This window comes from Lissotriton helveticus, chromosome 5_1 (assembly GCF_964261635.1).
Source record: "Lissotriton helveticus chromosome 5_1, aLisHel1.1, whole genome shotgun sequence".
Classification (NCBI taxonomy): domain Eukaryota; kingdom Metazoa; phylum Chordata; class Amphibia; order Caudata; family Salamandridae; genus Lissotriton; species Lissotriton helveticus.
Window position 1 is genome coordinate 371886080 of NC_136065.1, and position 24854 is coordinate 371910933.

The window sequence follows — 24854 nt, forward strand, 5'->3', positions numbered from 1 at the left end:
AGCTTGTTTGATTCTCTCAAAACTTTGCTCGCATTCACGTGATCAATCAAATGAAACATTCTTTTTCGTCAAATCTCTCAACGGAACACTTACGGTGGCAGTCTCGTATGTGTCTAGAACAGTGGCTGGCCAGGTCAAGGAATGAGCGTAACATGAAAACGTCTTGTGGGGAGCTGGCAGTTAACAACGCTTGCACTTTAGTTGGATTGAGTGTCATAACCCCATTAGAATAGATATGGCAAAAGAATGTTACCTTTGTCTTAAGGAACTCACTTTTCTGCCATTCAAAGTTAAACCTGCATCAACAATTAAACAACACACTTGCATGGGAGCTTTATCATGCTCCTTCTGTTTAGCTCCGAAAACCAATATGTCCTCTCTATAGTTGAAAACATTCATGACCAGCTGTATGATATTGAAAAAGCTCTGATATTGAAAGACAATGAGGAGGTTTGTGGCAAAACGAAGATTGAGTGTGAGGTCTCTCAAAACATCTCTCTGAGATGAGGTGCAATTTACGTATTATAGGTATTACCTTTTCCTTATATGTGACCAGCCATCACTCTCATCCAACCCTCTTTTAAATAATTAGTCTCTTGTTCCTTCCATTTAAAGAGAACCTGTGGTTGACCATGTGCACAATAAACATGACGGGTATACTTTGAAAATAAACATGAGAACATGCTGCTTGCATTATGTACAAAACATATTTTACTTGGTTTTATTCAAATTGCTTTCAAACCCATCTGTATTTCAGAGCAGGAGGCGACATGCTGATATTTCTACTTTTCTGTAATGAACTGCAGCAGTGAACTAAGTTAACGGATAGCCATAAATGTCTCGTTATCAGCTAATTACTGAGGGTTTATGAGAAAACAGATAAGACGAAACAGAGCAGTAAAGTTGGTTATCGCTGCCATTGTTCAAACAGAAGTTAGGAATGCTCAGTGACTTGCTTTCACTCTGCTGGCCCTGCTGATGGCTGTTGCAACAGGCATAAAAAAGACACAATTCAGCTGCCACAACTTATTATAGTAGAGCAGCAATACCAGGGCCGCTATAATTATGTGGCAGAGGACCAAACCGTGCTGCAGTGTTGACTAAATTGTGCGAAAGGAAAAGGCAAATTATATGGTGTAATGGTGCACATTTTGTTGCAGTATTATGTCACTATTTTGTCTTTTTTACACGTTAGCATTGTCTTAGCAAAGGTTTCCCCTTATTAGTATAAGTTTGACACCTCAAAACAACGGCCAGCAATTGAAAAGCGACCTGCACTGTAGAAAATAGCTTGTCATTGCGAGGAAACGCGTGTCGGTGTTTTTTTTAGTAATTTTTCAACCTTTCGAGCTAGAAGCAAAACATTTTTGTTAAAATCTGCACTTTATACAGAAGATGATAGATTATGGGGCAAGTACGGCAAATATATATTCATGAGGAAAACACCTAGGATTCGCATAAGGACAGTGACCCTGATTAAGGTAATACATACACTTTTACGCCCTAATAGATGCACGTCTTATATCCTTATTAGATGCAAATTTTTATGTAGCTACTGCTGACTCCAGTGACTGTATTAAAAGTGTTATAGGAAAACGTGTTACCTTAGAACAATATATGCCACAGCAAATAGCATAAGTAAACCACAAAGTAAACGACTGTAATCATAACATAGCACAGATTACACATGATGCCACATAAGGTAACACTAAAGAAAACATTTACAGAGGCAAAAATGAACCGATTTTCTCAACCTAAAGAAAACAGGCACTCTTATGCCTCTGTCAGCCTGGGTGTACAACAGCTGCCACTAGTGGCCCGAACCACTGCTCCTACACTATGCTCTTCCCTGTCACCCACAGTGTGTCAAACTGTCACCAGGTGCAAATGTCCCTAAGTAGATTCGCGCTGTCACCCTGAGACGAACAAGTGTCAACAGGTGCACGTGACCCGGACACAGCCATGTGCCTCAAGCTTACAAGTGAAAGCAAACGGGAGGTGGGTGGGAGGCTGGCCAATCAGGGGAAGATGTCGGGGGAACCAATCAGGTAGCGTGTTACAGCTACGCAGGGAGGTGTCACTGGAAGCGGAGGCTCGTGCCCTGCTGTGAGCTGTTGCTGCCAGTCTCACCCTTGGGGTACCTGTGTGTGACCACCCTACGCCATGTTACAGCTCAGGAGGTTCCTGCTGCGTTCCTGCACAGGGTAAGGACAACACTGCGACTCGGTGTGGGAAGATACTAATTGTATTGATCTGTTAAATCGCTTTGGAGTGAGGATTAATTTAAAAAGGAGAAAGTAAACCAGTAAAAAAAAATTGTCTTTGTTAGTATATATTCGGGAGGGTCCGTCTTTAAAAGGAAATGTCTGCATATATATAAGTGAGAACTCCGCAGGCTGCTCGCTGTGCCCCCTCGAGTCCCCATGGTGCGTTCCTCTGCGTGGGAATGACCTGACCCTTCGGTGAGGTCTGCATACCTCGCCTCACTCGGGCACCCGGAGGCATGTGCGCGCGAGATGCTCACACTCTTCTGTTGTCAGACTAGATACACATAGGCACTTTTAAAGCATCCTGGCTGCTGCTCAGCGCGAGCCAGCAGCGCTTTGCATGTAGGGATTTGTATTTTTTTCGCCTACCATGAGTATGGGTTCACACGTCCAAGAGAGTAATGAGCTGTTGAATTAGAAGCCAAGGCACGATGGCATTGGGTTTTAGATCTGTTTAAAATATGGTCAGGGTTCAACATACTGCCTCGTTTCAGTGATGAGTGACACAGCCCATGTTGCTTTTCTCTTTGCATTCTAGGGCTCGCCATTGCATATTTACTCATTTGAGATACAACAAATTACCTAGAGGCTGAAGTGACGAAGAGGACAGAGGAACTGTGACCACTGAGATCAGGATGGGACAAGGATGTCTGCTGGGAGCTAAAAGATACACAGCTTTATGAGACGACATTGGCAAAGCCAATACATTTTGCCTACGCAAGAGCTATTGGCGTTGCCAATGTTGTTGTACAGCCTCGTGGATTGGAGTAGAGCGGAGTGGCATGGCGTAGACTGGAGTGGCTTGTAGTGGCGTAGAGTGAAGAGGCGCATAGTGGAGGTTGGTGTGGAGTGGCAGAGTGGAGTGGACTTTAGTAGAGCAGAGTGGTGTAGAATGCAGTGTTGTGGAGTGTATTGGCATAGAGTAGAGTTGAATGGAGTGGATAGACAAATGGGGTAGAGCGGTGTGGAGTGGCATGACGTAAAGCGATTTCAGTGGCGTAGAGTGGCACTGTGTGAAGTGGTATGGCGTAGAGTGGCATTGAATGGACTGGCGTAGAGCACAGTGGCATGGAGTGCAGTGGTGCAGAGTAGAGTGCAGTGGCGAAGTGTAAAGGGGTGCAAAGCAGAGTACAGTAGAGTACAGTGGTGTTGAGTGGTGTAGAGTGTAGTGCTGCAGATTTGTGTGGCGTAAAGCAGAGTGGTATAGAGCAGATTGGTACAGAGTAGAGTGCAGTGGTGCAGAGTCCAGTGGCGTAGAGTACAGTGTTGTAGGGTAGAGTGCAGTGAAGAGTGGTGTAGAGTAGAGTGCTTTGTCGCAGAGTAGAGTGGTGTACAGTCCTGTGGCGTAGAGTGGCTTTGAGTGAAGTGGCCTAGAGTACAGTGGTGTGACATAAAGTGAAGTGGCGTAGAGTAGAGTGATGCAAAGTAGAGTAGAGTGGCATAGAGTATAGTGGTGTGGAGTAGAGTGCCGTAGAGTGCAATGGCGTAGATTGCAGTGGCATTCAGTGTAGTGGTGTAGAGTGCAGAGACATAAACTGCAGAGGCGAAGAGTAGAGTGGTGTAGAGTCTAGTGTCATAAAGTGCAGTGACATAGAGTAGTGTTGGGTGCAGTGGTGTAGAGTGGTGCAGAGAAGAGCGGAGTGGCATAGAGTGCAGTGGAATAGAGTACAGGGTAGGGAGGCCGGAGGGAAGTAAGCAACATGGAAGGGGGGCAGGTGGGAGGGACTAGAAGCTACATGGACTGTGATATGGAAGATAGACTGAAAACACAAGCACTCACATGAAGTGCTTGAAAACAAGGAAAAAAGTAGCTCCAAAATGGGAGCAGTGGATGCACAGAAGTATGTGGTCCGTGCTCCAGGGAAGGGCCAAACAAGAAGAGGACATGACAGCCACCTGCTGTGACAAACAAGGACGAAGGCAATGAGAGTGATGGTGAACCTAAGAAATAGTAAGCTATGCTAAGGATATAAGACCACTTCATGTAAACAACATGTCTTGCAGAGACAGAGCACGTACTGTCTAGGCGAAACCTAAAACAAACCTTTGCAATGCAATAGGCTTCGCATTAGTTAAATGTCGAGCTATTGCTTTTCAAATGTAAAAGAAATGCGGCGTCCGCCTGCCTTTTTAAAATATATTGAATTTTGTAGCAATGGTGGCACGCCACTCTTTAGCTTTAGATGTTTAAAGGTAAAGCGCGGCGTGCCGCCATTGCTACAAAAGTCAGTAAATAGAAAAAAAAGTTGTGCTGACATCTTTTTTTCTGTGTGTTTACTATTGTAGCAATTACAGCATGCCACCCTTTAGCTTTAGATGTTTAACCGCTTCCGTGCGGCGCCGATTCCGCCCCTGTGCTGGACATTCCAGAACAGGGTGCGATCGTGACGGAACCGTTCCGTCATCAGCATAGCTCAGCCGTGACTGATGACGGAATGGTTCCGTCACAAGCATCGAAGGGGTAAAACTAAAGCGCTACATGTCACTTTTGCCACAAAAGTCAATGCAGTGTCAGCAGGGGCGTAGCTAGAGCTTCTGGCGCCCGGGGCTATCCCTCAGATTGCCGCCCATGGCAGGTAGCCGGTGGGGGTGCTGGGTAAAAAGGACGGCAAGCATTTGAGAGGTCTGAAAGGTGCATCATGAAGTCCCACTGCCCTAGCTGTTGGCCAATACAGTACAGGCTGTGCTGCGCGCGTGCTGCACACTAAGTATATTCCTCAATTTCTGCCAAGTTTTGCCTTAAAAAAAGATCAAACCATAAACCGAATGATAAGAAAGCAAAATTTAGTAGTTGAGAATTACTTTATCGTCGTTTGTTTTAGGACATTGACCGGGTTGTTTCTCAGCTTTCACTTTTGTCGTCCTTCCGGGTCCTAGTTTGCCCTTGGCGTCCAGGCAGTCGAGCCACTGCCTCTGTCCCAGCCTATATCTCAGTCACTGAGCGGACAGATGTCGGGCCACACTTAATTACGGACTGCCAGCAGCTGGAGCCGCCCGGTCTTCCCTCGAGTTACTGGTTGCCCATTTGGCTTCATCCCGACTGGAAAATGCATCTCCAAGCAACAGCAATCAAAGCAGCTCAGCATGCTGTAGAGCTTCTCACAGGTTTGTAGGAGTTCTACCTGTCCGGCCGCAACTCTGCAAGTGGGGGTGCAGCTAGCTGCTGGCCTCCTCACTCAGCAATTTCAGCAAAGTGTTCAAAACTTCCAATAGCATCCTTATTTTAGTACAGGGCTCATTGGGGGGTCTCAATAGATCAAGGCGTTATGAGCGGTCACCTCAGCCGACCACCATCCTGCTCCCCATGTGGTTGCTTCCTGAGTGTGGCATCCACTCCCCTCAGTAACTAACCCAATTCCCCAAACTGGAGAATATTGCTCTCATTGTTCCTAAATGGGGTCTCTCTAGGCCGATATAGAGATTTCGGCCCCAGACTGGAGACCCGTATAAGGTCGCCGGGTGAATATGGTTCAGAGAATGTCTCCGAAGTAGGCATCTTTTGGACTCTTTAGTTGTTAAGAAAGCTCTTGATGTGGGTGTGATTCATTTTACTTTCATGTGAACCATTTATAAAAATAAAATAGGGTTTGGAAAAAAAAAAGAAATTGCTTCTAATAATCATCCGAGGCCCAAAAAAAATAAAAAAAACCCAACTGATCAATCAAAACTCATAGCCATATGATAAGAGTCTAGAGCAAAATATGCTAAGGTGCCATGCAGATGGTAGATTGCACTATACAAATGCTGGTAACATAACGTATAGTAAAATAGCATAACAAAGCACAGTATAGAATCACATACCGCAGTGTTCACTGTAAAACATTGCAGATTAATTCCTCTACAAAAACATGTTGAAAGCTTTCATTTAATTATAATCACTTCTAATTATTACTCATTAATGTGCAGATGGAGAAAATGCTAAAATCACTGGCAATATCTCACTTATCCTTGTGAAACAAAATTGCTAGATTGGGGACATACCTTCACATTTAGCCTCAATCTCTACATGATAGTCCAAGCATTGCTACTGCATTGATGCTTTTCTTATATTTTTTCTCCTAGCATTCTTTTGGCTGCTGTGATTGATCTTTCAGTCCTGCTGCCTTAACCCCTTCGACGCTCATGACGAGCTGGGCTCGTCATGGCGTAGCCTCCTCGCACGCTCATGACGAGCCCAGCTCGTCACGTAACATGCGTTTCCGCAAAACCCAGCGTACGGGCGGAATTCCGCCCGCACGCATGCGGTTAAGAAGCCGAATATTCAAGCTTATCAAGTCAGAATGGAAAAGTACATGGGGTAAAGTTGTGGCCAAACGGCAAGAGCGGTTGACTTGGAAGCTAGGCAATCGGGTTTGCATCGCAGCAGGAACAGCTCAACTTCCGGCGATTCTAGGCAAATCACTTAACAAAATGAATGTATAGTCTGTAACGCAACTGGTGCTCGTGTAACTCTTTGATACCTTTGGGTTAAGTTCGTGTTCGGGCAAGTCATCCATTTTCATTTATCATCAATTGACAAATATTTTTTGTTCAATTACTTCATGAGCACAATCGATTTAATATGTGTATTACATGTTAAATTATTCTGACACAATATACGTCCAGGGGCGCAGGTAGGGCGGCTTGCAATGAAAATGGGCCCCTACATTCTGTCAAGGTAATGAAATACAGCAATACTCAGTTTCGGTTGGGCCCATCAGGCTTTTGGATCTTGGTGTAAGCGCACCTGCTGCACACTTGATAGCTACACCCCTCTATACATACACATGAAACGTCTTTCTGTTAGGAGGTATGAAGTTAAGCATAAGGAAAGTCAGGGGACTTCTGTTTTTAGTTTAAGATGCATACCTATTACTGACTTTTCAACCAGAACGCTTTCAAGAGAGAGCCCATTATGAATTACGACATCTACATGGTTAGCAAAACAGAAGGAGGTTCGGGCAACTCACAGAGGCTGCTCTCCGATAACCTATTACCTATTGTTTATTTATTTATTTAGTTATGTGTTTTTATATAGCGCTGACTTTACCCGAAGGCGTCAGAGCGCTTCACAATAGGAACAGTACTGACACATGAGGAGAAAATTACAAGTGAACAAATTACAAAAGCAATCGTTAAGTTACATGAGGCAAAAGTGACAATCGTGAGCAAACAAATACAAGAGGTAACAAACGGTGCATTACAGGAGGAAAAAGTGACATGTGTGCAGGTTACAAGAGAAAACAAAGTACAGTTAGAGGTATACTACTGCAATATATGGCAGACACTCAAGCACAAGAACAAACATTACGTAGGGAATGGTGGCACTTGTGCAAGTCAATAAAATGTGATTGCAGCGCGGGTGCAGAGAGCCACTCAAAGCATTACAGCACACCACACGTTCACACATCATGCCCTCAATTGACCCCGGGCCCACTGTGGCAGTTTGTACTTTTAAAGCGCATTAGGAATTGCAGTACATACCCTCGGTGTATTCCCCGTAGCTCATGCCGATCTACATCGTCCATCAGTTCTGCTGTCCACATCACAGAGGGGACGAAGTAATTGCTGCCACACCTGCAGGCGCTGGGGTCACGAGCAGCAGGAATTCATCCCTCGCAGCGAGAAACCACTCTGATGTCGGTGGTGGCGCCTTCTGTGAGCATAAGCACTTGCTCAAGAGCGGGGCCATTTCGAGGAGTGGGGAAGCGGCCCTGAGGCGCACGTGATGCGTCACTGTGGAGTTTTCGGGCGAGGGCTGGCCAAAAAATTGGTCCCAGAGCCGTCATTGGTAGCGGTTTCGTGATACAAGATTGACGGCCCTGGGACAACCCACAAACGACTCCGTACTTCACCGTGCTCGTGTAGGGCATGGTGGGTGTACTGCGTACATCATTAACCTTCGGGACGGCGGCCTTGTGACACTGTTGGCCCGTGGCGGCGGCCGCCTTTATAATATACTAGCAGCCCGTCCCGACCTTGTCCGGGAGCAATCAGGCTTCCCCGACCCCTGCCTGCCCCGACATTGTCCAGCATTTCGGGCCCCCGCCCGCCCCGTCCCCCGCCTGCCCCGACCCCCGCCTGACCCGACATTGTCCCCCGGAGCCTTAAAAAGGCGACATATGATAGTCACAGCAGTGCACTATAATGTAAAACCGTCTCACTGTATTGCAGCTATTACTCCAGCCTTCGCTTGGAAATTACCATTTCCATGTGTTTAGAGTGGGGATAAACCGAACCAGATTTCCTGGCTTTCCTTCGGGCTGCTTGCTTGCCCCGTCCCCCGCCTGCCCCGACCCCCGCCTGCCCCGACATTGTCCCCCGGAGCCTTAAAAAGGCGACATATGATAGTCACAGCAGTGCGCTTCAGGCTGTTTGCTTTCCCCGTCCACATGAAAAGTACCACGAAACGAGGGCACATTTAAACACGGCTCCGAGGTTGACGGATCACTTTCGCCTGTGGGGTCTCTTTGAGCGGGGTTTACCCTTGATGGAGCTCTGCGTGCCGAGATTCCAGCATGGTAACATAATGCCCGCGTGTCAACCTAATGACCCTTAAAGCTGAAACGCTGGCGCTCTGCAGTTCAACTTCCTGAGCTGTTATGAGCGCGATCGTGGTAGTTTGGAGCCTTACATCACCCCGTCCCCCGCCTGCCCCGACCCCCGCTGCCTTACCTCAGCTGCCGCTCCTCAGTCCACCGCTCCTCGCCGCTCGTCACCGCTCCTCCCCCGTGCCATGTCTGCCGCTCCTGGAAGCCGCTCCTCCCCGTGCTCCTGACGTCAGCACGCAGGTCGCGGCTGGCGCTACTTCGAGGGGACTACTTTTTTTTTAATGTAAATTTTTTAAATAGAACGTATTTTTTAACTTTATATAGCCTATGTCCATCTGCACACCCTGAGGATTCCAACGATGTATCGGGTGTGTGGATTGGCGCTGTGGTTCCCGAGTTTACCCGCCTCAAAGCCTCAAAGTTCTTCCTTTATAATAGTAGTATAGATATAGATTTGATTGATACTAGTGTCAGTGTGAGTGTCCCCAAATAAATTATAAAGGCGGCCGCCGCCACGAGCCACCAGTGTCGCAAGGCCGCCGCCCCCAAACTAGTGCCGCCTGGGGCGGACCGCCCCCCCCCCCCCCTCCCCCGTGAGTGTCATGCAGAGGGATGGGGCATGCCGCAGGAAGGAAGGCAGCAATGACCGGAGCGAGTGAGGGAGTGAGGAGGCAAGAAGATGAGCCAGATTTGGCCAACCACACAAAACAATTGGTGACATCTGCTGGAGGGAACCAAGCACACAAAAGCAGGACAGATTGACAGTATTGATCAACCAGAGTAAAGGAATTTAGAAAGGCAGGCCAACTAACCAACCAGAAGCTCTGGGCGTGTTGAATGCCCATATCCTGTATACAGCATGCCTCGAACGTAAAGCATCTTTAGATTTCCATCTCACACCTGGGATGAGGTAACTTCACATATTAGCTCGGAATCTGGGAGCATGATATTGGGTAGAGGCCACATCAAGACTGGTGGCACAATGGTCTTTTTAATGGCTTGCGACAACTAAGAATAAATTAAAACAAATGAAATAAATCATAGAGCCAGATAATAAAATGAGTTCTCAGTTAACCAGTGCCATTGAATGCTGCTAATTTATTGTGCATTAACGCAGTAACACAGTCCTTGAATTGCACCTGAGACTCTGACTCAGTTATGACATATTGGCCATTCCTTTTGCTCACCCGTGTTTGGGAGCATATGTGCTGCATCTTGAGTTTGGGTCATAATCGCAACCAAAACATTAGCTGTTCTCTAAAGAAGAGCAGCTGCTTATACTTGTGTGATGTTAATCACAGCTTCCTGATGGGTGGGTGGTCAGTTCTGTAGAAGTGGAGCAAGTAAAGCATGCAAAGTAAACCTTGGCTTTAAGTGAGATGACAAATGCGTGTGTGTGGGGGGGGCTCTGAAAAGGGTGTGACTTATGTAATTAAGGGCGTGGCTTAACACATAAACTAATTTTCTGTGATTCCTTTAGTGTACCATCTAACCAGTATTTTGGTGCTGCTCCGAGCTTTCTGCTGTTGTATTCAAATATATAACACAACAACAGACATACACCTAAACCAGCCAGGGCTATTGGTTTTGTAAGTGATGGTTAGCTGTTTGACATAAATGAGTCTCAACAATGATTTTGTTATAAATAATATTGAAAATGTTTCAAATCTGAAATTATAAGACTGTGAATTAAACATTAATGAGGCCTGTGGAACGGGTGGTCCTCTTTAGAGTGTCTCAATTACCCCTGTTCTGTTCAATTCTGAAATTATAAGACTCTGAATTAAACATTACTGAGGCCTTTCTTTACAGTGTCTCAATTACTCCTGGTATGTTCATTCTATAGCTATGTATGCCTGTTTTCTCTCCACCATTTGCAAATCTTACACCTAATCTCTTTACTCTTCAGCGCCCTCTTTTACCCCTCTCCTCTATTCACTTCCTATCATATCTACTTCACCACCCCTAAGCACCCCACTGACTTGTAAGCACCCCATTTTCTTTAACTTTTCCTTGTTAATATTTTGGCATCTGTATACCTCCTTTACAAACATTTTAGCAGAATCGCAATTGCAACTGAAATACGTGACCATTGCTCTGTGCACTCTGCAAAGAGGCCAACAATTGGATAACCATGTATTCTGAGCACCTTTTTGACCCACTGACAAGCACTGTGAGAAACTCTCACTGCCTTCATCCTAGACCTCTTAATGATGGCCGGTATAAACACCTGGAGGTGACTCAGTTCAAAATATGCATTATGCAGGAGTAATAGCTACTTGGAAAAAACAGCAAAAAAAACACCCTGAAAAAAGCTTAACACTCTTAGTAAATGCAATATTAAGTAAACCGTGAAATATAAACCAGAACTAAATCGCTGACATAAATGACCTAAACGTTTTTCACATTTATTATTCAGAAATCGACAAGTGTTTTTTACCAGTAAAGTTATGGACAATGCTGCAGGGTGTGATAGGGAAGCGTTTAAATGTCTGTTTTCTATAACTACTGGATCTGAGACCAGAAGGGACCTGGCCCAACTAAAGCCTTGAGGTTAACAGTGTCCAACTTTACACCTTTCATAACACCAAATGCTTGCTAGAAGAGATGCAGAAATCAGTATAAAAAAGATGATTTAGAGATGGCATTGCATTGTCTAATGAGTGGGGTAAGTGTGACACAGATGCTCTATACATGAAGAAATGCAGAGCAGATGTCCACCAAGTGTGAGCGTACGGAAAACCAGTTCTAATTGCACAATCCTACACAAACAGTTCACAGCTGTAGTCATCGAGTTAGGCTCCAATATCTAAGTAGTAGATTTCCTGGCTTTTGTCCCCTAGAGTGGTGCACCCGATTTAAGGAAACCCCACATGAGGAAGCAGCATTCTGGAGAAGGATACTTGAGACCCTTACCCTTCAGTATTGTGGCTTCTCTGCAGTTCATCTTTTCATTTTCATTGCTGGCAGAGTTCAGGAAGGATGGCAGATGAAGGACCGGCATCACATTTTGCATGCGTAGAGTGCAGGGGTTCTAGGTCAATTCACAATCTAATAGTGCTGCACATGAATTTCAAAAGTGTGCCACCCCCTTGCTTGGGAGATAACACTCTGACCAATCTGAAGAAGCTAGTGATTGGTACACATGGCCAAAACAACCAGTCATGCCTCGGCCAGCATCAGTGGACTGTAATCGTAGGAGAGAGATACAGGTAGAGGGAACAAAGGATCGTCAAGGAGGTGATGACATGACCAGGAGTCTCGTATCGGACTGAATTATCCATGGTTTTGAGTAGACATGCATTCTAAATAAGAGTGCATGAGAAGCAAGAGCAGAGATAGGGATGGTGGTGCTAGGATGGGACAGTGAGGCCAGCCATCATTCAACATCAGAACACATTTGGAGGAGGCTAGATCTCACCGGGGATGTTTGAATATCCCAGGTATTTATTCTGTAGTCTTGACAGGCTGTAAGGTCAGTACGCCAAGAGAAATTATTCAGTGATTGAGAGAGAAAACCTGTCATGTATGTGGTTGCTGGAGTGTTTCTGTTATGTGATGGAGAAGTATTTTTATTAGATGTACCAACCACAACCATTTGGTGAGTTAACAGAAAGCCATTCCTTGAAATGAAACTACACATATAGCAAGATTAGCCTTAAGGCTACAAGATTACCCATGCAGCTGCAAAGTGAAGTACGTTCTATGAGGAAGAAAAGTCAGGACAGTCTGTTAATGTCTTCTTCCTTTAGCAAGAGAAGGTGATCCCACCAGTTGGGGACCCAGATTGGTTGATGGGATGGGTTGATACCATGTATAACTTCAAGGATGAATGATGGGAGAATGAATGTTTGAAGTTAAGAGATAGGATGTGGGTTGGTGAAAGAATCAACATATTGTTATTAGTGGCTCAGTGGAACAACAACCCATTAAACATGTCCAAGAAGCATTTATTTGAAAGAGACATTGTGTCCAAGAGAAATATTTTTCAGTCATCCTGGGTATAATTTTTGTCCTCTGAGATCTCTCATCAAAGGCATCGTGGTGTGACCCTGATACAAAGAAGGCTGCAAAAATAATTCTGGTGGGTGTATCTTGATGGCGATGCAGAGAGTTATTTGGATGTACAGTGGATGATATGCATTTAAAGAATAGGAACCTCCTTATGTGTTGTAGATCTTTCCAAGAGAGAACTCAACATAGGTTTATGGTGCATTTTGTAGGCCTTTTTCTTATATTGATAACTAGGCAGCGATATCTGATCACCTTGATGTATTACTATGTATGAGGTCGAGGTAAGCTTTTCATTTCCACAGTAATAATCTTTTTTTTTTTTGGCAATTACATGGGAAGGTTTCCGCCGTCACAACGTGTGAAGGTGGCATCTGTGGAAGTACAGGTGTTTTGCACTGATTTTTGTATATCACAGGCAATCGGTGTTACCACCCGATGCCAAGGGCCTCATTAAAGTATTTCAGTCTTCCTCTTAAGGACTGTGTGTATTGGGGTTTGTCTAGTCCAGCCCGATTGTTGGAGGCTATTTAAGCTGTTTTGATGGCCAACCACACTACGCTTAGACCCGATTATACCTTTTTAGGTGAGCGGTGCACCGCAGCGCCGAAGTTCGCCACAGCTGCGCCGAAGGTCGCCACCACCTGCCAGATTATGATTTATTTTGTATTCTGAAATGGGGTGGCTGAGTGGGCTAAAGAATGGTGATGGATTAAACCCAGATCAGTTGACTGGGGGTGAGTGTTTGATTTGCTCAAACGCTCCGTCCATCATCCCCTTTTGTATCGCTTTGTTCGCCCTAAGTGTGGCAGGGTATGCTCAGACGTGAGTCCCTTGCTCACTTGGCCACTGAATTCAAGATAGCCTGGCTGATGAGGATTATGAATCCGAAACCGGTCCCAGGATGCTTGTTTCCGGTCCATGGAAGACATGGCTTGGCAGTTCGGGCTGGACTGTTCCCATGAGGCACAGGGTCAGACTGATTTGCATATAGCCATGTCTGAAATGGGGTGGCTGAGTGGGCTAAAGAATGGTGATGGATTAAACCCAGATCAGTTGACTGGGGGTGAGTGTTTGATATGCTCAAACGCTCCGTCCATCATCCCCTTTTGTATCGCCTTATTTTGTATTCTGGCAGGCGGCGTGGTGGTCCCATGGCGGTGCCTCTTTTAAAGGCTGCAGTGCCTTTGATAAAGGCACTGCAGTGGGACTCGAAAGTCCATGCCGTGCAGGAACCTATGTGCATGCACACAGGCGGCACATGTTATGCCCCTTGTGTGCATCCACATGCGGTTGAGGCACACGGGGGCCCTGTAGGTTTACATGGAGGTGAAACGGCCATGTAAACCCTGGAGGAGAGGAAACTCGTAATATGCTTGGAAGGACCACGGAGGTCCTGCCAAGCATATTGGGGTGTCTGAACGCTGCTCCAAAGCCAGGGAATGGCTGTTCCCCGGCAGAGCCGGCGGTCTGACCGGCCAACTCCTAATGGGGCGCTCGGACTGCGGTGCAGCAGTGGCTGGATCCCCCACTGCCGTGCCACCACGAGTCTGGCGGTCCTCGGTCCACCAGACTCGTAATCAGGCCCTTAGTTGCATAACGACTCATTCACTGTTTGAGCTGTTAAGAGGTGGGAAAACTGTTTTCAGCTTGGTGCTAGGTTGGTTAAAGGTGTTGAATGCTTGGAACTGTTGTGCTCTAATGCAAAGAGAGTTAAGGTTAAGGGTAGATTGGATGTAAAATGGGACGCATTTAAGATTTATTATGTGAGAGATTCCGTGTTCGATTCCGATGGGAAAGTATTGTGTGTAGGGAAGCCACGTCTGGTTTGTACATTCATGTTTTTTATTTGCACTTCCTTAGCTTAATGTTTTTATTGGAGTATCTTTAAAGTATACACCTAGCTACTTATTGTAGAGGAGCTCTATGCAGGGCGCATAACCCACATGTGGTACACATGAAGTTATGTTTACAATAATTGTTTCTTACCAATATAAATTAAAAACGGAGAAGTGTTAATATTTCAGAAGGAAAACGCGAAGGGCAGTGTGAAAGTTGTGAAAAGATAAGTTGTGATTTTTCCCCCTAAATTACATCAATGAGGGGGGTAAAGACCGAAGTGCAAATGGTGGCTATTTCAGATTCTTTGTCCATAAGGTGAAAACGCCTGTTGACATGTACATTCTTTGGAAGTCTTTTGAAAGACCAACCTGGCAACCTAATTGATGTGCATGCCCCTCACCTGCTTTTTTAGGGCAAGTTTTTAGGTTTTCTCAGATGTTTTCTAGCTCATGCAACACACTTTAATATGGATTCTTGCAGGGTGAGGTAGCCAGCGTACATCTCGTGATGCCGTGGAAATGCGCGCACTCTTTCCTTGGTGGTTAATTTGCATGTGTTCAAGTTCTCTGCTGAGGAGTGTGTCTCCGGTTGGTGGGGTAGGTGACAGAGGGATTTTTCTGATGACGATTAGGTTAAAGAAGTAGGACATGATGCTGGCCTGAGTGAATGGAGTGAGTATGACTATTTGTGAAAATGATCAGGCGCTGATGGTGTGTTTGAAATTGTCCAGCTGGCAGAGAAGTCTGCTCTTAGTGTGGGAACGTCACATTTCAAGGTTTGGCCCAGCAGTAGATGGGTGTTAGTGTGTACCCTTTAGCCTCGGATTCAGAGCTGATCTCAGGAGCAGGATGCTTGGGTTGAGGCAACCCAGACCTCAGTCAGATTCGTAATAAGACACTGTTGCTTTTACTTCTTGGACTCTCAAACAGTCGTCAGGCCTGAGGCGCGAATTGCTCTCAAGATGGGACCCTCACTCCAGCGAGGCCTGTGGAGTAGACTGCTTCCAATGGGAAACCCTCACCCCACAGGCAGGTCTAGGGAGCAGGGCAGTGGGACATTCAGACCTCAGCCTACTATGAAAGGCATTTTGCTCTATATATAGGACCATCGGCCACAACTCCGTTACACTGCTTTCTCTGAAATGACCTCTAAAAATGTGATAAGTGTGACCGTGTATCCTGTGACTTTATCTTACACAAACACTCACGGTCCTGGAGATTGAGTTTTGTGCACAGGTGAAGAATTTCTCAGACGCACAACCATTTCCCCATGACCCTGCCAAAAAAAGAGGTGAGACAGAGCAGCTGCTGGAATATTCAGTCATCAGAGACTGAAGTACGCTGTGTCAGTGATTTGAGAAACTTTAGGCTGAAGGCCAATTTACTTACTCTGCGTTTACTATCGCAATGGCATTCTCTGCCTAGGGTCAAAGTACCTATGCTTTGGGGCAGTCGTGCATGCTTTGCATGGCATAAAAATGACAGTAACTGGAACATCAGCAGTGCCTGATATGACTCAGTGGCCAAAAGAGATAAGAAAATGGTGTCAGTGTCCGAGAGGATGACTAAAGAAGAGGGCTTGTTTCAGCTAGAGTGTCTACGATGGCATGGTGCTGGCAAAGCATATGTTTGCAGTCAGGATGGATTGGACGGGGCAGTGTCTGTAGTAGGCTGACTAAGGCTGTGTCTGGCAGAGTGGCTTTAAAGTGGGATACGTCACGGGCAGAATGGGAGGAGGTGAAGGTGGTGGCATCTGGCAGATCGACTGTGTTGGCATGGTGTCCGAAGTGCACCTCACAAGAGGCGTGTGTCTGGAGTGCGGCCATGGTGGAGATGGTGATTGTCAATTAGAGAAAACTTTGCTCGGCACTTGACATGGGAGAGCCTAGGTAGAGTATTAGAGTGCATTACACCGCCCTACAGTCGATATTGCCGTGGTGTATGGTGGCAGGCACTTTCCGGCAGGCTGACTTAAATCAGGGAACATTCAGGCGAGTAGATGAGATTGTTGTGGCTTTTGCACAGTCAGTCAAACTGATAGTGTCTGGAAAAGTGGCTGAGATGGGTATGTTTTGGAGCAGAAAGGTTGAGATGGGTCCAAGTGAATGAGGCAGGATGGTGTCATGAAGAGCCAATGAGGCCTCTAGATTTTCTCATTTAAGGTGGTGTTTTCCAGTAAAGTGCATTATTACCCCTTCTTTTGGGGACAGCAGGGCTTTAAATGGGATGTAAAAAGTGGGGGTCTCTAAAAGGGTCATGGCCTTTAGAATTATAGGTGTGGCTTAACCACTTAAACAAAATGTCTGTGATTCCCATAGTATGCCACCTGACCAGTATTTTAGTATCTCTCCGAAAATTCCGAAATTTAATTCAGTCTCTGTAACCATCATTGGACTTCCCTGGCGTCCAGGTTGTGAGCGGGTCAATTTCAAGGCTCTGTGCATGGCACACAAGGCTCTTCGCAATGCTGGCCCTGAATTCTTCAGAAAGACCTTATAATTGTATACTCCCAAGCGCACGCCTCGATCTACTGCAGCCAAAATGGTGGCCATCCTCAGATTTAACAAAGCCCGCTTGGGTTGCAAAAGTTTCTGATTGCCGCTTGCAAGCTGTGGAGTTCATTGCCCCTTAGACTTAGAGCACAAACTGAATTGCGGCAATTTAAGAAACTGCTAAAAACTTGGCTCTATTCGCACATTCTTCATTGCACTAGGTCTTCCTTCTGGACTTGTTCTCTGATGCTAGCGCCAAGACGTCTTCAGAGATTCGCACACTCTATAAGTCTTTCACTGACTGACCTACTTTCTGTTATGGCACCCACATATAATACACAACAATTGACATACAGCTAAAACTAGCCAGGACTATTTGCTTTGTCAAAGATTGTGTGCGCGCGTTCCCTGGAGAGAAGGAAAGAATTGGGTGGCCCTCTTTTCTGAGCACCTTTCTTACCCACTGACAGGCACTGTGAGAACCTCGCACTGCCTTCAGCCTCTACTCAACAAATATACAAGTTATGAAATATATTATTTACTTGACAAACAAATATACCAAAATCGAAAATGTCACTCCGCCGAAAGTCCGCCCATATTTTTCATTGGCTTGTGTCATTGTCCTTTGGAAAATGTGGCTTTTCATTGGTCAATATACTTAGTGGTCCCTCCTAAATACCGCCTTGTCTCATTTTGTAACCTCCCATGAGGACACCCCCAGTTACATGTGCTAATACTCGGTAGGCTTTAATCACTGCCTCCAAGCACTATTTGCTTAAATGGTTTTCTCCTGCCTGCTGCAGGCAGGACACGCTGTACCCCATCGCTTAAATTATAATCATACAGTGGCGTCCGTGACTTTGGTTTACTTCCGACACCCAACGCAGCTGCATGTTTTTTTAAATGTATTTTTTATTACTGTTCTTTTTTTTTGTTGTAAAAAGTGCTCCATACCGTGTTTTCACTTTAATGGCAGCCGAACCCCTTTCTTTAGACACGGCTCATCTAAGGAAAGGGGCGCAGCCAACATTAAAGTGAAAGCGCCGCATGGGCGCTTTTTACAAATGAGCATTTGAAATGCAGTAGGTCTTGCATTTACAAGAGTTTTGTAAATGCGAGACCTATTGCATTGTAAAAGCTTGTTTAAAACAACAAATACATTTTTAATTTCAAAAGTTTTTATTAGTAGTTTCAAAAAGAAAGCAAAGGAGAAAGTTGACAAGCGTACATAAGTGATACATACAAGTAACGACTAATTCATTTAATTAAGATAGTGGTTATAGTACTGACAATGGAGTAGAAGACAGTGATTACCAATAATCAATAGCCTTATAAAACATAACACAAAGTAAATAATAAATGAATAAATGAGGAAATTATAGGCTTGAAAATACAAAATGTGACAGTATGAGCGGTAGTATCAATAAGTTGGTCCACAGGTTGATGGCGCTTCCTATTATGCTGACTAATATCCAGCTATGTGGACAGGGAGGCACCGGCCGATCTAGAATGCAGAAGAAAGAGGGGGGGGCTGGGTCGAGGGTGCATGTAGGAGACTCATGGAGGTTTGTGGGCACTAAAGTAGTTGTCAAGGGTGATCGACATTCGCCTCCAAGGGGGGCGCCATGGAGAGTGTTGAAGAGATATATTGTCAGTACCTCAAAGATTGATTACCCAATTTAGCCAGCAGGCATAGTTAGATTTTCGGGTATCTTTCCAATTATTGAGAACTACCTTTACAGCAGCCATGAGTAGTAGGTCTAATAATAAATAATAATAAAGGAGTTTATATAGCGCTTGGTTACGCCCACTCGGTGTGTCCCCGCGCTGTGGAGATAGAGCAACAATATAGTCCGGAGGCATCAGGGCTAAGGAAAAGCCATCCAATCTAATGATGACGCTAGTTGGTGAACAAATGAGTTTTAAGAAGGCTCCTAAACCTAGTCTCCGACCCTTCTAGCCTGAGACATGTCGGAAGTTGGTTCCAGTTTTGAGCGAATAGGAATCTGAACGAGCGACCTCCCATCCTCGCTTTCTTAATCCTAGGGATTTCAAGCTGCCCCGTCCCTGCCGATCTCAAAGTTCTGCCCTGCACGTATCTGGTGACCAGATTTCCCAGGTACGTAGGAGCCTTGTGCCAGAGAATACGATGGCATATGAGAAGGGATTTGAACAGGACCCTCTTCTTGATGGGGAGCCAATGAAGAGCTGCGAGGGCTGGTTTAACTGCCGCCCTTCTGGGTAATCTCAAAACCATCCAGGCTGCCGCATTTTGCAGAATTGTAAGCGCCCAAGATTCTTTTCAGATGCTCCCAGATATAAGACATTCCCATAGTCCAAACGGGACGTTATTAAAGCCTGGGTCATTGTCTGTCTGGCTTCAAGTGGGAGCAGATCCAGTGTTTTGTTTAATGTTTTTAGAACCCCAAAACATTTCCCCACTAATCGTCGGGTATGGACTTCATAGGAGAGGGCAGGGTCCATCCACACCCCTAGATTCTTAGCCTCCTTACAAGACGTAGGGGTAGGGCCTAGGCATTGTGGCCACCAACCAGTAGTCCAGCTGGTTCTGTCCCCACCTACCACCAGCACCTCGGTCTTGCCTCCATTTAACTTTAAGCAGTTCTTACTCATCCAGGAGGTCAGCTCCTGCATGCATGCCTTAAAATTGGAGGCTTCGGCCGAGAGAGCCTGGGATAGGGAGATCAGCAGCTGGGTGTCATCAGCATACGAAACTAACTTCACCCCAAACGCCTGTACCACCTCAGCCAGAGGGGCCATGTATAGATTGAACAGAGTGGGGCTCAGGGCAGAGCCCTGAGGCACCCCCTGCTCTAAGGCAACCTCTGAAGACTGAAAGGACCCCCTTCGGACCTGAAAGCTGCGGCCTGTCAGGAAAGACTTCAGCCACCCTAGAGCGGGCCCCGAGACACCACCTTTGTTCAGACACTGCAGCAAGGTGAAATGTGCCACAGTGTCGAACGTCGCACTGAGGTCGAGCATTCTCAGTGCCATGGTATATCCGGCATCTACTCCTTGCCTGATGGTCTCAGTGGCTCTTAACAGAGCAGTTTCGGTGGAATATCCTGCGCGAAAACCCGATTGAGAGGGGTGCAGGAGATTGGCCCCCTCCAGGTGCGCCATCAACAGGGTATTGACCACTTTCTCCGCTACCTTGGCTACGTTGGGCAGCAGTGAAATCGGTCTGAGATTTTCTAGGACATCATGACTGATATTGGGTTTTTTCCTGATCGGTAGAACTACCGCTCTCTTCCAGGCCGTTGGCAGTGTATGGGATGCAAAGGAGATCTCCAGGACATGTCTGATGTAAGGCTCTAGGATCAGCAGACTCTCTCCTAACACCTTAGGAGGTGCAGGGTCTCTAGGAGACCCGGATTTAATGCTAAGACAAATAAGGCCCTGTCATTGTCATTGAGGGACGTGGCTTTAAGGAACCCAAAGACTAGGAATGGCAATTCTCTGGGTGGGGAGAAAGAGAAGACTTTATTGATAAATTCGAAGACTTTATCCCAAAAGGGGACCACGCATTCATATTGGAGTATGAGATGTTCAAGGTCTCCTTCAGCACACTTACAGTTCCAACAGAATGCATCAGCTCTGATATTGTGAGCGAAAAGACGTGCCGGTGTCCAGAAAGCTTTATGAAGTAGCCAAAATTTAGTCTGGGAAATCTCTTCCTCCATCAAAACCCTTAAGAGCAATAAGGCCCTAGGCCCTGACGGCTTTTCGGCCAGCTTCTATAAGGAGTTTGAGGGAATTGTCAGCCCTGTTTTACTAGACCTGTTCCAGTCCTTTTCCATAAAGGGTGGTGTCACTGATTCAGTGAGTGAGGCCACCATAATTGTCATCCCGAAAGAGGGGAAAGATCCCCTTCTAACGAAAAACTACCGCCAATCTCGCTCATAAAGCTGGATTGCAAGATTTACGCAAAAAACCTAGCCAGCAGACTGAATGCAATCCTCCCTAAATTAATTAGTAATTCTCAAGTGGGGTTCCTTAAATACGGCATGTCCAACGATAATACGAGATTGCTTTGCCATGTTTTAGAAAAAGCCAAAATAACAGCCACTCCCTCCGTTGCCATCACCCTGGACGCGGAAAAAGCGTCGACAGGGTATCGTAGCTCTTTCTAAAGCATTGTATGCAATCTTTCAACCTGGGTAAGTCCTATATTGACATGGTAATGGGCCTTTATTCCTCCCCGCCCGCCCGAATCGCCATAAAAGGCTCTCTTTCTGAACCTTTCCGTTTAGAACAAGGGACCAGACAAGGTTGCCCCCTTTCTCCAGCTCTTTACCTCCTTGCCCATGAACCTCTCATTGCCGATATAAAACAAAACGATAATATCAAAGGTGTGGAATTTGGTGGCGCTCGAATAAAATTGGCAGCAAATACATTTTTAAAGCACAAACCCACATACAGTTGTTAAGTAATTATCTGAGTGTCTCGAGCCTATTGAGGGCTGAGCGGGGCCTTTCTTATGCTTAGCGGTTCTTTTCTCTTGCCGAGCAGGGCCAGTCTGTGGACAAGCATGGCCTGTCTGTAGATGAGCGGGCGTGTTTGTCTCTGTTTAGGGCCTGTCTGGGGTAGGGTGGCGGGCTGAGTGATGGCCTGTCTGAGGCTGAGCGGGGTCCTGTCTGGTGCTGAGCTGGAGCTGTGCGAGTCCGAGCTGGCCTGTCTTGAGCAGTGCAGAGCTTAGTTTAGTTTGTTCAGAGCTTAGCCAAGGGTACTTGAAGAATGTTAGGTGTGTTATAGGGCATGCAGAGCCTTGTGAGGGGGCAAAGCATTGTTGTGCAGAGCCTGTGTGCATATAAATAGAAATGTGCAAAGTGAAGTCAAATTGTTCAGAATGGCTCGAGTCCAAGGTAGGCTGAAAAACTATGGCTGATTCGAGGCATTCTTCTAGCTAGTTTGAAACTCTAGGTTTCAAAAATTTGAGACAGGCGTCACAAATGCTAATGAACTAAGTCTGTTAGCTTACGAGCAAAACTATCTTAATTTCTGTAGCTGACGCTCTGTAAATATGTACACAAGATTACAAACAATGCAGGTTTACCAGTCAGTGGGGATGGGGAAGGAGATCAGCTGCTCTGTTGTGGATGGCATCTGTCTAGTGGAGTGACCATGCTGGGCTGGTGTTTCACACAGCTCCTGGGATATGGAAAGTCGCATGTGAGGTACAATGAAGCCAGAATGTTCATAGGGAACACATGGTAGCGCCTGTCAGAACAGCTGGAGCTGAGGCTGCTGACTTGGGAGCATTATAGTAATCAGGATAGTGTAGAGAAGAGCTTCTGTGGGAGTTCTAACCGCTTTAGATAACAGCTCTTTGTAAGAGATTCATGTGTCTCCATATTGTTTCTCCACAGAGCGTGCCATCCCCTTCTTGCTGGTGGAATTGCACTTTATAAAAATACCAAATAAATAAAAAGGGAAGCCAGGAACCTTCTGGTCACAGTACGGACAATGAAAGCAGGAGAAGGCAACCTGCTCATATAATCACAACCTTGTGTTTACTGATGAGAAAAGCTGCCTGTCCGCTTTCAAACCTGGACTGTCACCAGAGATGAGGGAACAGAGCTCGGTTACTCTTCCTAGACTGTTTCTTTCTAAATATCTTTTTACATAGCCCATTCGCTTTGTCCTGTTTGGTTATTTGTCCAAAATCTGAATTACAGTGGTTCATTCTGTTCGGCTCCATGGTTTTGGCTGTGAAATGAGCGGGGTCTTGTGGTTTGAGCTCTCACGGTGGATCTGATTGGGTTCTGATGAGTAAAGTTCTTAGGTTGCGTTTTCACATAATCAGTCCATGGTCACCAATTGTTGGTGCCCTGACTCCAACATTGATTATCTAACTGTGAAGGTTTTTGGGGTTTGGTAACTATGGGCATTGCGTCAGCAGTGACCTCCTCTCCTGCTGAGCACCATTTCACCTTAGTACCAAGTGTGATGGAAGTTGCTGAACTGAAGAATGTTGTGGCAGCATACATCTAGAAAATTAAATATTTTGGTTGAAGAGTAATCTATTAACATCACGCTCAGCAGGTAGCGTGCTCTTTGACCAGACAAACAGAGCCTTGGCTGTAGTTCCCCGCTCCGCATCTGCTGTTATCTCATAGCTGCAGGTCAACACCTGCAACTGGAAGGACCGTCTAGTGAATGTTTAGCAAAGGGAAGTGAGGGGGGTGGGTGGCAGAAGGAATGCCTGTCTACAGGATACTGAACTGGGAGAAAGTGAAGTTCAGGGTTTTAGAGTCTGTAGATAGAGCTCCCTAAATCTCATTCTTGAGCCATCTGAGATGCTGGGTGCAGTATATGCTGCAGATGAGATCTGCCAGAGGATACAGAACTGCGAAATTAGAAAAAGGTCTATGGTTGAAGGGGGATTGATGGAAGTAATGATTATAATAGTACAGGGTCAAATGTATTCTAAGATGGCTGGCTGAGGTCTTAGGGAGGTCTTTATAAGAGGGGACAGGACGTTTGAGGCAGAATGTGATAGAACACTGTAAAATACAGCCTTAACGGGGTGTGGTTTGCCCAGTACATCCCTAAGTCTACCTAAGCAAATGGACTTGTTACCCTATTGATAGGCATGCCCCTATCAGAGAAGTGAAGTTATTGGTAGAGGATTTGAAAGGAGTGTGAAGGTGACCGTACTGGCACATTTAGATGCTAACCGTGTTACTGATGTTGGGACCAGTCAATAATGCTATTTTGCCGTTTACCCTCCCTGTGAGTAATCTGACTTCACACTGTAGAAGCTTGGTGCCAGGTATGGTCTCTTTTTGTGGTCTCCTAGGCAGCCACACATTTAGATTTTAAAAAGAAATGAAGAAACATCTGATATTTTAACAGGAAAAACATACTTTATAAGTTTTCACCCCTAACCCATAAAGCCTAGCTCAAATGTAAAATAAAGGGGTGGTCCATTCTGGAATTACGCTTTTCTTGATGCGTCTCAGCAGTATCGATTTTTGTATGAGTGATATCACCGCTGTCAATCTGTTCTCCTATTTTAGTGAATGAGAAATCAGAGTCCAGTTGTTTAACGACCCATCTAGTTACTTGCTCCCTAGCCTTTGTTGCTGCCTGTCTCCCACCACAGTGTCCATAAACTCTCATGACCGAATTTGCTTTCCACGCTGCCTGTCCAGGTCTAACCACAGGAAATAGTGGCCATTGCCTGGGACTTTGCTCTACTTCAGAGTCTTCTGTCCACTTGTTAACACGACAGCAATTTAATGTCAGGAGAAGGGAGCCAGACTTGAAAAACGTCTTGTCATTCCTTCAAGCTCAATCTGGTACTGCGCTTTCCCTGCGATTCTAATACTATAGGCTGCAGGTTCCTTTCTCTGCCTTCCAAACAACCTGCTGTTCCCTGGAACTTGTACAGCATCTCAGGAGGATAGAACACCTGGCCTACTCGTGTTATGAGTCCCCTTGTTTATTGGTCTTAGTCAGTCGGGGACTGGAGGGACACTACTAGATTTCCAGCACGAAAGACCACGAAATACACACCAGCAATCTTTAGCACGGGGCAGGCCAGGTATTCTATCCTTTTGTCGCCAGTAGCACAAGGGTACAGGGACATAGGATCTGTGTGGGGAACACTAACATACAAGTTATTAAATCGTTGTCTCATTCCACTTAGGTAATAGAATATAGGGAAGACAGTGATGTTGGATGGGT

At 45.8% G+C, this 24854-nt stretch overlaps 1 protein-coding gene across 1 annotated transcript in view; it reads left to right on the forward strand.

Annotated features, from left to right (window-relative positions):
• Positions 1 to 2061: 2061 nt before the first annotated feature.
• Positions 2062 to 24854, forward strand: part of ALDH4A1 (aldehyde dehydrogenase 4 family member A1) — a 184929-nt gene continuing 162136 nt past the window's right edge. Inside the window, exon 1 of the mRNA XM_078642520.1 lies at positions 2062 to 2204. Coding sequence (XP_078498646.1) covers positions 2164 to 2204 — 41 coding nt within the window. The 5' untranslated portion in view covers positions 2062 to 2163. The remainder of the gene's footprint in view (positions 2205 to 24854) is intronic.